The following is a 16,945-nucleotide window of genomic DNA, read 5'->3' as shown; positions in this document are numbered from 1 at the left end:
CTTTGTAAGAGAGCATGGTTTAACTAACTTGTTAGTTTTTTTCTTTTCCAAAAAAATAACCTGATATTTACAGAGCCACATGCTATTGCTAGAGAGCTATTTTTATTTCTTGGGATGGTGCATGTGATCAGCACAGGGCCAATCAGAACTGTCCAAACAGAGGATCAGGGAATGAAAACTCCTCCTACAAGCTTTACTAGGAACTGATAGAAGTCACAAGGCTTCCATATACTGCTGATGAGAAAAGGTAATTATCAGTTTATATTTACTAAAAATAATTGCATTTCCATGTTATGTGTACTTTGGGAGACCAGATATAGTGAATGCAGGTTCTGGGCTTAGTAACACTTTAATGCATAAAATGCATTAAGTTAAAAAAAAAAAAACTTGAGCCTTTAGAACCACTTTAAAAGAGAAGTGTGGGATTAAAAAAACCAAACATCCTTACTTAACTGGGTGGATGCAAGATCAATCTGATGCTGCATCTATCCCCTGCCACCTCTACATCAAAAACCGAGTCATCAAAGATTGCTGATCGCTCAGTTCTTGGGTCCTCTCTGAGCACTTTCAGTCACCGCTCTGTGCTTTGCCCCTCCAGTTCTCACTTGAGCTGTGGAAGGCATGCCAGCAGCACACTGAGAGGCTGCCAGACAGGCTCTGGACGGGCTCTGTGATGTCAGCCGACAGTGGGCTAAATATGGGTGACAGGAGTGCAGAACTAAGTGCATTCCTGTGATCCATAATATAACTATGGCCAAAAAACAAGTAGGCCTTTACCTAACCATTTCTCAACCGGCGCATGCCGATGTACATGGCACGGACAAGCAAATGGGCCTACGGGTACATCCCTTTAAATTTGCCATGTGCCAGTGCGTGACGGTCGGGACCTCCATGAGTCCGATCATGGGTCCCGCAGACTTGATCGCTGCAAGGATACCCACAATCGTCTCATGGGGAGGAAGAATGGGGGGGATGCTAAAGTAAACAAGTATCTCCCTGTTCTGCCTAAATAGCAACAGTGTCACTGATCTCTGCTCCCTGTGATTGGAGCAGAGATCAGTGACATGTAAGGCCGCGTACACATGGGCGGATTGTCTGCCCAACTAAGTTCGTCAGACAATCCGACAGACAGTCCGTCCAAATTTTGAATGAACGGACTTGACCACACACGATGAACAGACAGTCCGCTGAAAACTTGCGCGATGACGTGTACAGCACGTACGACGGGACTAGAAAAACGACATCCAATACACTGCAATGCAACCTTCGGCCGTGTAAATCCTTTCTGAGCATGCGCCATACTTAGTCCGTCCAACTTGCCTACACACGAGCGGACTGTCCGCTGAAACCAAGTTTGGACGGACAAAACCAAGTTTGGACGGACAAAATTACGGAAATTCCGAAAGACAAAGTCCGTCAGACTGTCCGCTGAAAAAGTCCGCTGAAGCCCACACACGAGCGGATTGTCCGCTGAAACACGGTTCAGCGGACTAAGTTGGGCAGACAATCCGCCCGTGTGTACGCGGCCTAAAACACAGCCCAGCCCCCCACAGTTAGCAACACGCCCCTAGGACACACTTAACCCCGACACTGCCACCTCCTGGTTAACCCCTTTACTGCCAGTGTCATTTACACAGGAATCAGTGCATTTGTATTGCACTGATTGCTGTATAAATGACAATGGTTCCAAAAATGTGTAAAAAATGTCTGATGTGTCCGCCATAATGTCGCAATCACAATAAGAATTGCTGATCGCCACCATTACTAGTAAAAAAAAAATTATTAATAAAAATGCCATAAAACTATCCCCTATTTTGTAAACGCTATAACTATTGCGCAAACCAATCAATAATCGTTTATTGCGATTTTTTTTTTACCAAAAATATGTAGAAGAATACATATCGGCCTAAACTGAGGGAAAAAAATGTTTTTTTATACATTTTTGGGGGATATTTATTATAGCAAAAAGTAAAAAATAATGCGTTTTTTTCAAAATTGTCGCTCCTTTTTTGTTTATAGCACAAAAAATAAAAACCGCAGAGGTGATCAAATACCACTAAAAGAAAGCTCTATCTGTGGGGAAAAAGGACGTCAATTTTGTTTGGGAGCCACGTCGCATGACCACGCAATTGTCAGTTAAAGCGATGCAGTGCTGACTTGCAAAAAGTGCTGAAGTCTGAAAGTGGTTAAAAAGGTACAACTCATCCCATTCCTCCAGTTTGGCGTGTTTTTTTTTTTTTTTTCTTCTAGAAGAGGGTACCTATTTGTGACAGGGACCTGCCCCAACATCCACAATCCTTGCCTAGGTGAGAATTAGGTCAGCTTCAGGAAATCACTGCCGGCTTCTATAGCCAGGATGGTACCTCTGGAAAGTTGAAGCCCAGCTAAGAATTGGCTCGGCGTAAGACAGTGCTAGACTGCACAGGCTGGCAAGTGTCTATTTCTTACTTTTTTTTATTTTAATTTTTTAAAAACCTGAGCAACTTTAAAAAAGAATGACATGAAGCAGGTGATGGACATACATGCACATAGACAGGAAGTGACTGCGGGAATTTAGCAGCACTGAGATGCAACAAATGATCGAAAAAAAGGTGGAAACAGTATTTTATTTAAAAATGACATTTGTTACAGTTGATCGTACTCAAGCAAACAAAATATAATTTACAGCTAAAGTGTATAGTTCGAAGTTTGTGGGATTTTTAAGGTGCATTCTAGTAAGTGAATCCAGGGAAATTCCATTACAAATGTATACATTTTATTTTAGTAACAATTAAAAAGAGTATCATATAAAAACAATACAATACAGTGCAATAGACTCATATGTGATGTCCTTATGGGTACAGGTAGATTAGCGTGGTTCCCAACATGTTTCGCCCTAAAACTGGGCTTCCTCAGGAGTTGCTGTCCACTTGAAATCAGAGCCTTCTGACAAGAGAAATATGAGAAATGTATATGTTGTCACAGAGCATTTCACAATTAATTTTTTTTTTATAACATCTACAATAATAATACATATGTGTGTGTTCACCTCAAAAATATCATTTACACCTACTTTAGCACTGTAACATCCTGGGTTTTACCAGTTTAAGTTTCCTGCTTGGAAGCTGGCTCTTTGTGTGTCTGGATAGATCACCTTGAACCTGCTCACCTGGTGTAAGGAAATGCATTGCAATATCATTATAGTATCATAAAGTTATCGAGCGACGTTCTCTGTCTGTCGCCACCATACTGTTTAATGGCAGCCTTCATAGGCATGGCATATGTCACATGCTGGCACAGACAAACAGTATAATCATAAACTGGAAATATATTTCTAACTGTAGGCAAATGATTAAAGTGGTTGTATACCCACATTTTTAACTTTTACCTACAGGAAAGCCTATAATAAGGCTTACCTGTAGGTAAAAAAAATATCTCCTAAACCTGTACGGTTTAGGAGATATTCCCCTCGGTATGCGCCGCTGACTGCAGCGGCGCATGCACACAATGGGTTTCTCGCCGTCAAAATCCGGCAGCGGCCGGACTGAAATCTCCCGCGCGCATGCGCGGGAGTGACGATATCGCGGCTCCGGCCACTCACAGCGCCGGAGCCGCGATACCCGGAAGAAACGCCGAGGGAGCATGTCAGCTCCCCCGGCGTGGATCGGGCCAGATGTCGGGGCCTCGTTCTAAGGTAAGTATTTCATAATGAGCTAGTATGCGGTGCATACTAGCTCATTATGCCTTTTGCTTTGCAGGTTTAAAAAAAAAAATAAAAAAATGTGCGGGTTTACTACCGCTTTAAAAAAAAAACATTTTTTTAGTTAGTAGACATGGGCGCCGTCAAAAAATTTGTTTGCTTTCGTTCCGTTTTGTTCCGTATGAAAAAAAAATTGTGTACGAAATTCAATTTGGATTCGTACGAAATACGAATTTTCGTTAGATTTGTAAAAATAACGAAAGTTCGTTATGATGAATTTATCATTATGAGGGGCTCCCACCATCCCTGTGCTGTGCTGACTTCCTCTGATTGGTGAACAAAACACCAGTCACATTTCTGTTAATTTGGATCCGAAATTCCGAAATTCGTTAACGAACTTTCGTATTTCGTATGAAATTTGTAAGCATAGAAATTCCCATAGGGTTCCCACCATCCCTGTGCTGTGCTGACTTCCTGGGTTTTTAACTTTGAGGTTCGTTAACTTTTCGTTAATTACGAATTTTCGTTATGAATTTGGAGCCAAATAAACGAAATTTCGTATTTTGTACGGAATTCGTATGCATAAAAATTTGTATTTCGGATGCGTATGAATATACAAAATTCCGGGAAATTCGTACGAATTTTCATTTCGTACGAAACTAATCGCACATGTCTAGTAGTTGGTGGTTTCTCTGCATTTCCCTATTCCCCTCTGTTTGGATTGTGAGAATTCCATATCTCTTCTGACAAGTCTTTAGGAATGTTTTAATACCACCAATAATCAGAGAATTCTATAAAAAAAAAAAAAAAACACAGAAAGCTCATAAACCCTCATCAGCCTAATTCTGTGATCCCTCTAGAGTCCCTGATAGCAGAAGCACAAGGTTTGATTTGAAAATAAACAATAGAATCAGGAAGTTCTGAGCAGTTTAAAAACTTTTGGTAGTTGGCATTCATATATAAAGGAGTCGTTGTGGAGGAAAGAAGGATAACTTATAATTACTCACATGGTTGAAAGCGGGGGGGGGGGGGGGGGGGTCAGCAACCTGTAGATCTCAGACAGGTGACTGGTAGATCGTGGTCTGGGCTTGCTGGCCTTCCATTCCAGAGCATCAGAGTGCAAGAGGGACTACTTGTAAAGTTGGAGCTGTAGTAAGGAGCGAGAGTCGCATTAGCCAATGCCTCCTCTGTAGTTCCGGCTCCTGTCCTATGAGGAGTGATACCAACTGCACTCCACCTTATATCCCGGCTAGCGGTCTCCAGAGAGGTGCCAGCAGCAGGAAAGAAGAGATCTTCAGGTCAGTGTGAAGCAATACACTGGGCATTATAGTATAGGGCTGCTTTCACACTGATGTGCTGCGGCTTACCCACATCGGGGATGCAGTGTAGACATGTGCGATTAGTTTCATACGAAACGAAAATTTGTACGAATTTCTGGAAATTCGTACGAATCCGAAATACGAATTTTTATGCATATGAATTCTGTACGAAATATGAAATTTTGTTAACGAATTTGGTATCCAAATTCATAAGGAACATTCGTAATTGTTACGAAAAGTTAATGATACCAAAAAGTAAAAAACCCAGGAAGTCAGCACAGCACAGGGATGGTGGGAGCCCCTCATAATGATAAATTCATCATAACGAAAACTCGTAATTGTTACGAAACGTTAACAAACCTAAAAGTTAAAACCCCAGGAAGTCAGCACAGGGATGGTGGGAAACTGCCATTCCTCTCCTTGACAGCGAGGTGAGAGGTTGCTAGTCCCTTTGCTCCTGTGCTTCCAGAGACCAGGGGCTAGAGTTACTCCTCTGCCCCAGGAAGAATGCTGGATCCTGGGGAGGACCCTGGCGGGGGCCCCCTGGATAGGCCTCAACCTGTGGAAGATTCTGGGCCTGGCCCAAGGAAGGATGAATCTCTGTCTGCCTTTAGACGGAGGATTGTGGAAACGCTGAAGCGGATTGAGAAGGAAGAGGAGAAGTTGGGAGCTTTGAAAGCTGAATTTAAAAAGAAAAAGCAGATTTGTGCCAAAGTCTTCAGTAAGAAGAGACCGGCTCTGAGGCCTGAATTGAAGGACCTGGAACAAGCTCTGCGGAAGCAGAAGGATTTGGTGAGTTCTCTGAAGGAGAATAGTGGAGCATTTAAAGAAAAATATAAAAATGAGGAGCGATTTAATCAAATGAGGAAAGGAGCCTCTTCCTGCATGGAGAGCGAGGAGATGCAAGCAGAGAATGAGAAAGTGGGCCCGGAGGATGAGCCCAGCTCTTCAACATCTCAGACACCTGCTGAGCCCTCAATGGTGGAGGCCTCTGTCCCCTTCCCTCCCCAGCAATGTGGAACATCTGAGCCGGAGGATGAAGGTTCTGACATGCTGGATATGATCAATAAACTAGAGTCCAGTCCTAATGCAGCTCCCCAGGATGGTGAGGAGAAGATGGACACCGTTCCCAGCCCTGTGGAAGAAAGACCTGTGGAGAGAGCAGGTGCAGGTACTGTGTGTGTGCAGGATGGTGGGAACTTTAATAACAATGGGCTTGCTGAGGGTTGTAGTACTGCAGTCAGCCCAGACCCATAGACAATGTACATTAAGCTATAACATCTGCTAATAACTGTCAGCTTCAGTCTGCAGAGAGGTCCATGGACAATACAGTGACTTTGCCTGGACCAGGCACAGTTGCTGTTCCTGTGAATGGTGGAGGGGATGCTGGGAGCAGTAGTACTACAGCTCTCCAGGAGTCTGCAGCAGCCAAGACTGTGATGGCTCCCAGGATTGAAGCAGAGTGTTCGGGGGAGGGGGTGGGTCCTGCTAATCAGAAGACTGCTATCCCAGCTGATTCAGACTCTCTGCCAGCAGGTTTGAATGTATCTAAGGACAAGACTGCAAATGCTGGTGGTGGAAGAAAAACTTATGCTGGTGTTGCTGCCACAGGTTCTGGGAAGGGGGAACAAGCAGGGAAGGAGCATGGGGATGTTCTATCTTCCTCCCTGTTTAAAAGGAGGAATGTTGTACAATTGAAATGGGAAGGCGATGGAAACCCCCCACATAGGAGGGTGGTGGTGGTGGATAAAATCCTGCAGATGGGGTTTAGGCCTGCGGATATCTTCGCCCTGATCAGTCCGGCAGGTTCCTATGAATATGATTTGTCCTTTATCCGTCCTGAGTCTCTGGACATATTTTGGGAGAAGTTTGAACGTGTGTGTAGGAGCCTGCTAGACTGGAAAGGGCTCATCCCCAAACTTATTTCGCGCCAGCCCCTCATTAAAATGGTGACAATACTTGTGCGCAATGAATCTATACCACAAGGGGATCTGTCTGTATGGTTGAGGAGGTATGGGGACGTCCTGAGCCCCCTAAGAAAGATTTTGGACGATCGGGGAATATGGACAGGGGGATGGTCTGTGCAGCTGAAATTAAAGGTTATTGACAATGTTGTCCAACATCTGCCATCCTCAGCTTTCCTGGGGAGGGACAGGCTGACCATCTTCTACCCGGGCCAGCCAAGGCTCTGCAATAAATGTGGAGATAAAGGGCATCTTGCATCCTCCTGTCCAGTGATGAAGTGCTCCCTGTGTCAGGGTATAGGGCATTTGGCAAAAGACTGTAATATTATAAGGTGTAATCTGTGCAATGCAGTGGGACATCCTTATAGTCAGTGTCCTGAGGCAATGCACAACAAGCCGGAGCTCATGAGGGAGTTTTTCCGTCTGGACATGGAGGATGCACAGAGCTCATCAGCTGGATGGCCTGTGTTCCCATCTGAGTCTGTGCCAATACCCAATGTGTCTCCCCAGTCTGTGCCCATACCCAATGGGTCTGTGTCTCCCCAGTCTGTGCCCATACCCAATGGGTCTGTGTCTCCCCAGTCTGTGCCCATACCCAATGGGTCTGTGTCTCCCCAGTCTGTGGTTCCTCAGTCTGTGCCAGTACCCAATGTGTCTGTGTCCTCCCAGTCTGTGCATGTATCTAGTGTGCCTGTGTCCTCCCAGCCTGTATGTAAAGTTTCAGTTGCCAAGAATGTGTCCAATCCTTCTGTGTCTTATCCTTCTGTGTCTTCTAAAATTGCAGAGGCAGCAAGAGGTGCTGAGGCTGGTGCATCAGGTGTGGTGCCAGTCCCCCTTCCCCGACGCTGCAGGGTTTCTATTGCAGATCGTGGGGGGCAGAGGAGTGGGGAAAATAGTGGGGAGGCTGGCCTGGTGGTAGATAAGGGAAGGGAGAGTGGGGGGGAGGGGGTTGAAGGGGAGGATAGGTGTGGGGAGGCTGGTTATGGTTTATCCAAAGATGATATGGAGTGGTTGGAGGATAGGAGGAGGAGGGGCAAAATAAGGAAAAAAAGGGGTTCAGTTCCCTTCAATCCTGAAGTTTTGCCTTTGAAAAATAAGTTTAAGGTCCTGTCGGACGATGATGATGATGATTGGGACTCGTTCAGTTCAGCGTCCTCCATGGATGATGAGTGCCAGGGCGCAACAAAGCGTGCTGGTTCTCCAGGGAGAGGGAGTAGTCAGGCTAAGAAACGTCTGCCTCAATTACCCTAATGGCAGTTCCCACTCCGTTAAAAGTGGCAACCATTAATGTTGCCAGCTTGAGATCAGTAAGCGCTCGTCATATGGCCTTATTTTTGCTCAGCGAGTTTGATGCTGACATTTTGTTTTTACAAGAGACCCATCTGAGTAGTCTGGCTGATATACATCTGGTAAAGAAGGAGTGGAGGCGTGGTCCCTCATTTTGGTCTCTTGCGGCCGAGCCTTACAGCGGGGTTGCAGTCCTTTTTTCTGGTATGGTAACGTGCCGGCAGGTAATTGAGGTAGAGATTGGGAGATGCATGGTCTTGGACGTCTCTGTAGGGGGGCAGGACTTGCGCCTGATTAACATCTATGGTCCCCAGACGAAGTGGGACAGGAAATGCCTCTTTACAAAGATTAAGCCTTTTATTTTTACGGCCCAGCAGGTTATCTTTGGAGGTGATTTTAACACCATTACTAGGTCTAAAGACAGGAGAGGTTTCAGAGATAAGCTGGGCTATGACACTCTTTTTCTCAATGCGACAGTTAGGGAAGCAGGTCTGGTAGATGCGCACATTAAGCGTTGCCCAGACAGCACGGGGTTCACTTTTCAGAGAGGTAGTAGTCAGAGTAGGATAGATAGGTTTTTTTTAAAGGGAGACTCTGCTTTTTCGGCACCTGTGTGTCGGGCAGTGGAGTTTTCTGACCACTGTATTCTGTCTGTGACTCTGAATGCCTCAGACATGCCACCTAGGGGGAGGGGTATCTGGAGATTGAATTCGGCCCTCCTGGAAGACGAGAGAGTAAGACAATCCTTTGAGGACTTTTTTCAAGCACAGGTAACGATCCTAGACTTTTGCAACAGCAAGTCAGAATGGTGGGAGCTTGTAAAACAGCGGACTGTTAGGCTTTTCAAGGCCATAGGAAGAAAGAAGCAGCAAGATAAGTATATCACCTACCAGCATTTGCGGAGGAAACTTGACCGCCTTGTTTCGAATGGAGGAGATTGTGGGGCGATCTCTGAGGTGAAGCTCCTCCATAGGAGACATGAATATGACCGGCACGCCTCTTTGGTTCAGGAGAGGGATTACGGGAAATACCATTCGCCTGACCCTTACCAGAACTGTAAACAGAGCGTAGCAGTTAAGACGGTCCATGGCCTGAAGGACAGTACGGGCTCTCTGACGAAGTCTAGGTCAGGGATCCTGGAGGTGGTCAGGTCATACTATGCCGATCTCCTGGGAGGAAGGAACCTTGATCGGACAAGGATGTTGGGTTTTTTGGACTCTACACCAGGACTGGAAAGTAATGTTCCTTTGATGAATTTGACAGATGAAATCACTGCAGATGAGGTAGTCTAGGCTATTGATAAACTGGCCATCAAGAAAACGCCAGGGCCAGATGGGTTGACAGCTGAGTTTTATAAATGTTTTAAGACGATCCTGGCTCCCTACCTTGCAGAGGTTTTTAATAGCTGTTTGTATGAGGGTTCTCTCCCTCCCTCCATGAGGCAATCTGCAGTGATCCTTCTGTCAAAGGGTAAAGATCCTTCGATGATTGAGAATTGGCGCCCCATTAGCCTTCTTAATGTCGATAGAAAGATACTGGCAAAGATTTTTTTCTGGCTATTATCGCCAGTGGCAGGCAGTTTGTTATCCCACCACCAGCACTGTTCGGTCCAAGGTAGAAGCACTTTCTCAGCAGTGTTAGCCGTCCGAGAGGCCTTGGAGCGTTGTAGGGCTGCTGGTTGGGGTAAATTTTTGCTGACATTGGATCAGGCTAAGGCCTTTGATCGGGTTAATCATGAGTACTTATGGCTCCTTCTTGGCAGATATGGCCTGGAGGGCGGTTTCATTGATTGGCTCAAGATTTTGTACAAAGGGGCTGAAAGCTTTCCGCTAGTTAATGGTTGGGTCGGGCAACCCTTTGTGGTCGGCTCGGGTGTGCGTCAGGGGTGCCCATTGAGTCCTCTGTTATATGCATTTGCAATTGACCCCTTCGTCAGAAGGCTGGAGAATGGGCCATTGTGTGGGGTACCTTTGGGCATCGCTGGTGAGCCTCCTTTGAAAGTTGTGGCCTATGCTGATGATGTTTCTGTTTTTGTCTCTGGGACTGGGGAGGCGCAGGAGATGGTCTCAGTGATAACACAGTATTCAGAGGCATCAGGTTCAAAGGTCAACCAGGACAAGTGTGAAGCTTTCTGGATGGTGAGAGCTTTGTTCTCCCGGATGACTTCCCGGAGCCCCAGCAAAAAATTAGAGTTCTAGGCATTGAATTTGGCCCAGGTGACTATGGTCATGCAAATTGGGTGAACAGGCTGGAGAATGCCGATGCCAAGGTGGCAAGCTGGAAAGGTTGGCAGCTTTCCTTGAGGGAAAAGGTTGATCTGATCAAGACTTACCTGATTCCGATTTTTCTATATGTCAGTTTTGTTTGCGTTTTGCCAGCTTCTCTCTATACCAGGGTCTATACTTGTTTCTTCCAGCTGTTATGGGGGAACAGAATAAACCTTGTCAAAAGGAATGTGACTTACCTTTCTAGGCGGGAGGGTGGTCTAGGGATGATCAACCCTGTAGTCTTTTTCTCTCTGATGTTTGTGAAGTACAATCTTGGTAACATGTTGACAGAGAGACCGCCTGGGTGGGTTGGTATTTTCCAGTCCTGGTTTAGACCCTTTCTGCAAGACTGGGAAAATGGTGGGCCAGTGAAAAGCCTGAGGGTCAAGCATGATAAGCTCCCGGCTTATGTTGCCCCGTGTTTGAAAATGCTTCGGCAGTGGCAAGTAACGGCAGGAGAAGTCAGATCTCTTCCAAGGAAACTTCTTGAGAAGCGGATCATGAGCTCTGTTTTTTGCGAGCCACTGGCCTTGAGGGATTGCCCAAGCCTGGTTTTGGAGGTGGGTTTGCGGTTGATTAATTTGGAGAGAATCCCAATGAAGTTTAGGGATCAGGCTTGGCTTGCCTTTCATGGAAAACTATATGTGAAGGGCAACTTGAAGTTTCTTTCCATGAGTGATCGGGGCTGCCCGAGAGTGGAGTGTGGAGTGTGGAGGAGTGGTGGAGTCCATGGATCACTTTCTACTTCAGTGCCCTTTTAATATAGAGGTGTACAAGAGGGTGGGGAGGGCTCTGAGTATACCCTTCCTCCCCCATATGAGTTATGCAGAGTGGGTGTATGGGGCTTTCCAGACTCGTCGGGATTATGATTTGGAAACACTTTTTTTAGTTAGTTTAGTAGTCCGTTATTTCACGTGGAGTGCACGGTGTCAGGTATCCTTACGGGGTAAAATCCTCCCTGTGGAAGTGGTGGTGCAGAACATTCTGGGTGAGGTTGGGAAGATTCGGGGTCTTGAGAAAGACAGGTGGCAGCAGGAGGCCTGGATAAAGGTGTGGAGGAATATCAGGGCTCTGTAGCGGCTGCCTGTTGATCTCGGGGTGTGCGGCTTTCTTTGTATTCTTCTTTCACTCCCTTAGATTTTCAGATCAAATACAATTTTGATAAAAGGCTACATGCATGGTGACGGTGATGTTCCTTAGTCTGGCTCTCCCATAGGTATTATGTAATACGCAATTTGTTTTGCACCGTTTATTTTGTTCTTGTTCTTTCTGGTTTGTATAATTATATTCAATTATTTTGTAAATATGTTTTATTTATTTATTATGGTTTTATTGTATATAAGTTGTTGTTTGTAAGATTTTCAATAAACAAAATTAACCCCTCATAATGGACACAGCAGGCGTACAGACTTGGGAACTCAGCACAGGGATGGTGGGAACCCCTCATAATGGACACAGCGGGTTTACAGACCTGGGAACTCAGCACAGGGATGGTGGGAACCCCTGATAATGGGCACAGCAGGTTTACAGACCTGGGAACTCAGCACAAGAATGGTGGGAACTCCTCAAAATGGGCACAGCAGGTGTACAGACCTGGAAACTCAGCACAGGGATGGTGGGAACCTCTCATAATGGGCACAGCAGGTGTACAGACCTGGAAACTCAGCACAGGGATGGTGGGAACCTCTCATAATGGGCACAGCGGGTTTACAGACCTGGGAACTCAGCACAGGGATGGTGGGAACCCCTGATAATGGGCACAGCAGGTGTACAGACCTGGGAACTCAGCACAAGGATGGTGGGAACCCCTCAAAATGGGCACAGCAGGTGTACAGACCCAGGAACTCAGCACAGGGATGGTGGGAACCCCTCATAGTGGACACAGTGGGTTTTCAGACCTGGGAACTCAGCACAGGGATGGTGGGAACCCCTCAAAATGGGCACAGCAGGTGTACAGACCCGGGAACTCAACACAGAGATGGTGGGAACCCCTCATAATGTACACACAGCAGGTGTACAGACCTGGGAACTCAGCACAGGGATGATGGGAACCCTATGGGAATTTCTATGTTTACGAATTGTATACGAAATACTAAATTTCGTTAATGAATTTCAAAATTTCAGATCCAAATTCCGGTACAACAGAAACATGACTGGTGTTTTGTTCACCAATCAGAGGAAGTCAGCACAGCACAAGGGTGGTGGGAGCCCCTCATAATGATAAATTCATCATAACGAACTTTCGTTATTTTATGAAAAGTTTACGAATCTAACGAAAATTCTAAATACAAATAAATTTTCGCACAAAACGAAATGGAACACATTTATTGATGGCGCACATGTCTAGTGCAGCGCAGTGTACCTGCAGCTCTCCTGTGGGTTTGCTGCGCTTAGCCATAGACTTCTATTATACCCTGATGTTTTACCACCCCCTAACTTTACGAGTGAACGAGCACAAGGGCTGGTCCTCTGAAAAGCGTTCTGAGTGTTGATAGGTGGGGAGGAGGAAATATGTTGCCTTCTCGCCACCTGATTTAAACCCATGATTGCCGTGAAATCCACGCATTTGCCACACAGTAGTCTGGCCTGGCTTAATCATGGGGAACAGGGGGGTACAGTGTTCCCTATGATTAGGCTCCAAGGGGTGGAGCGAAATGCTGGGGGGCGTGGCCTGGCTGGAGTTCGGGCTGAGGCTGCCATTCATCTCACTTCATGCACATGGGTCGGCTTCCTGATGTGTGGCTTATGGATCTGTTCTTATGACATGGATATATATCATATATATTACATTTATGTATAGGTGTGGTATGATGTATTATTTATTATACAATGAATGTATATATTAATGTTGGAGCTGGGGAACAGTCATTGTACATATGCTAGGAACCAGAAGAGACGACCAGCCCCTGATGAGGTTGAATGTGGCGTGGGACTTGGCGCAAGGCTGTAGAGCCAACCTGAAGTTCTACATTTGTTGGGTATGTGAGTATATTTGTTGAAAACGAGCCAGCAATAAAACTAAAGCTGGTCATAGATGGGAGTTTTAACAGGTTGAGGTCTCCAGACTGAACGCAGTGATAAGAAGCTCCCAGTGGGGACCCATGTGCCTGTAATGAAAGATGGGCCACGTGTAAATCAGTGCAGGGTGCCCGGTGCTCTTCCTGGCACTCAACTGCTGACATTGCAGGAGTTAACGGGTTGAGGTCTCCAGCCTGAAGTCAATATAAGAAGCTCACAACCAATGTCAGCAAATGTGTACCGAAGAATGTCCCACGACATTCTCATGTGGGAATATTCAGCGCAGGGTGCCCGGTCCTCTTCTTGGCACTCAGCTTCCGGCATTGCGGGGATTAACAGGTTGAGGTCTCCAGGCTGAACTCAATATAAGAAACTCCCAGTAGGGACCCTCCCCCATAGAGAAAACACTGTGCACAATGCATATAAGATTATCTGTATCTTCTCAATGGGGGGCGGGTCCTCACTGGGAGCTTCTTATATTGAGTTCAGCCTGGAGACCTCAACTTGTTAACCCCCGCAATGCTGGAAGTTGAGTGCCAGGAAGAGGACTGGGCACTCTGCTCAGAACATTTCCACATGAGAATGACATGGGACATCCTGCATTAAATGTATGTTGGCATTGGTTGGGAGCTTCTTATATTGAGTTCAGCCTGGAGACCTGAACCTGTTAACCCCTGCAATGCTGGCAGTTGAGTGCCAGGAAGAGGACCGGCACTTTGCACAGATTTCCACGTGGGACATCCTTCATTCCAAGTATGTTGGGTCCTCACTGGGAGCTTCTTATATTGAGCTCAGCCTGGAGACCTCAACCTGTTAACCCCTGCAATACTGGAAGTTGAGTACCAAGAAGAGGACTGGGCACCCTGCTCAGAGCATTTCCACATGAGAATGACGTGGAACATCCTTCATTACATGTATGCTGCCATTGGTTGGGAGCTTTTTATATTGAGATCAGCCTGGAGACCTGAACCTGTTAACCCCTGCAATGCTGGAAGTTGAGTGCCAGGAAGAGGACCGAGCACCCTGCTCAGATTTCCACCTGTGAATGACATGGGACATCCTTCATTATATGTATGTTGGGTGACTGAATCGGTAAGGGGAAAAAAATGATTTTTGTAGCTAAGCTTCATCTAAATGAGAGTAATTGATTCTCCAGCAGAGAATGTTTGGTGAAAGTCACAAGCACTGCTTTATGATGGGGGGAGTGGGGGATGGTCATGTGATTTCTGTCCCCAGCAATCCTAAAGAAAAGTATGTGATGATCAGTAGTGTGAAGCTCCTCAGTCACCTCATTATGGGAGACGCTGATTGGTTGCCATGACTATCAGGAAGCGCTCTTCCTTTTTATTTCCATGATGAGGTGGATACATTGTATACAATGGGAGGCTGACAGTGACGACATCACTTCCACAGACGTGTGTCCTCGGGTGACATGTGACCTTCCTGCTCTCTCGCCCCGCCCTGTTTGGTCTCCGATGTAATAGGCGGCGGCTTCAGCCAACCACCGCGAAGCTTGCCTGTCGGTACCCTAGCACCTGCCAATGGGGAACGCAGGTGGGCGGAGCGCTGCGCCGGGCGGGCCGATCCCCGGTCCGGGGCCTCAGTCATAGAATGGCCGCGGCGACCTGCGGCTCTCCCGGTGTTCCGGGTCCCGGGGAGCTGAGCCAGCGGAGGAAGAAGGGCAGTGACTCCCGGAGGAGGCAGGCGGCGCTCGTCTTCCTCAATAACATCTCCCTGGACGGGAGGCCGATGTGTCCGCCTCAGATATGGGGAGAACCCCGAGCCGTCCCCCGGATACTGCCCACCAACGGGCCCCGCACCGTCCTACCGGAGACCCCCGTCCCCTCCTCCGCCGCCAGGATACTCCCCACCCTCAGCCTGACCACCAGCGGGGGGGGAGAGGAGCAGGTGAGACACCCTTCCCCCCCCCCATATATACTTTATATATACCATACCACCCTCCATATATATACTTTATATATACCATACCACCCTCCATATATATACTTTATATATACCATACCACCCTCCATATATATACTTTATATATACCATACCACCCTCCATATATATACTTTATATATACCATACCACACCACCCTCCATATATATACTTTATATATACCATACCACCCTCCATATATATACTTTATATATACCATACCACCCTCCATATATACTTTATATATACCATACCACCCTCCATATATATACTTTATATATACCATACCACCCTCCATATATACTTTATATATACCATACCACCCTCCATATATATACTTTATATATACCATACCACCCTCCATATATACTTTATATATACCATACCACCCTCCATATATACTTTATATATACCATACCACCCTCCATATATACTTTATATATACCATACCACCCTCCATATATACTTTATATATACCATACCACCCTCCATATATACTTTATATATACCATACCACCCTCCATAATATACTTTATATATACCATACCACCCTCCATATATACTTTATATATACCATACCACCCTCCATATATACTTTATATATACCATACCACCCTCCATATATACTTTATATATACCATACCACCCTCCATATATACTTTATATATACCATACCACCCTCCATATATATACTTAATATATACCATACCACCCTCCATATATATATATACTTAATATATACCATACCACCCTCCATATATATACTTAATATATACCATACCACCCTCCATATATATATATACTTAATATATACCATACCACCCTCCATATATATATACTTAATATATATACCATACCACCCTCCATATATATATATACTTAATATATATACCATACCACCCTCCATATATATATATACTTAATATATATACCATACCACCCTCCATATATATATATACTTAATATATATACCATACCACCCTCCATATATATATATACTTAATATATATACCATACCACCCTCCATATATATATATACTTAATATATATACCATACCACCCTCCATATATATATATATACTTAATATATACCATACCACCCTCCATATATATTTATATATACTTTATATATATACCATACCACCCTCCATATATATACTTTATATATATACCATACCACCCTCCATATATATACTTTATATATATATACCATACCACCCTCCATATATATACTTTATATTATATACCATACCACCCTCCATATATATACTTTATATATATATAACCATACCACCCTCCATATATATACTTTATATATATATATATATACCATACCACCCTCCATATATATACTTTATATATATATATATACCATACCACCCTCCATATATATACTTTCTATATATATACCATACCACCCTCCATATATATACTTTATATATATATATATATATATATATATATATATA

General features: G+C 45.1%; 1 protein-coding gene and 1 long non-coding RNA gene across 2 annotated transcripts in view; one reads left to right on the top strand and one right to left on the bottom strand.

The window, feature by feature from the left end:
- Positions 1 to 2,587: 2,587 nt before the first annotated feature.
- Positions 2,588 to 16,945, bottom strand: part of LOC143936022 (uncharacterized) — a 27,590-nt gene continuing 13,232 nt past the window's right edge. Inside the window, exon 2 of the long non-coding RNA XR_013263602.1 lies at positions 2,588 to 2,925. This is a non-coding gene — a long non-coding RNA (uncharacterized LOC143936022). The remainder of the gene's footprint in view (positions 2,926 to 16,945) is intronic.
- Positions 15,093 to 16,945, top strand: part of CABLES2 (Cdk5 and Abl enzyme substrate 2) — a 49,227-nt gene continuing 47,374 nt past the window's right edge. The window contains 2 exon segments of the mRNA XM_077460295.1: positions 15,093 to 15,360; positions 15,362 to 15,442. Of these exon segments, the coding sequence (XP_077316421.1) occupies positions 15,146 to 15,360; positions 15,362 to 15,442 (296 nt within the window). The 5' untranslated portion in view covers positions 15,093 to 15,145.

Source organism: Lithobates pipiens, unplaced genomic scaffold (assembly GCF_037356315.1).
Source record: "Lithobates pipiens isolate NorthernLeopardFrog02 unplaced genomic scaffold, aLitPip1_a1.2 Scaffold_28, whole genome shotgun sequence".
Taxonomy (NCBI): Eukaryota; Metazoa; Chordata; class Amphibia; order Anura; family Ranidae; genus Lithobates; species Lithobates pipiens.
Note: the sequence above shows the minus strand (reverse complement) of the source record. Positions and strands in the feature narration are given on the sequence as shown.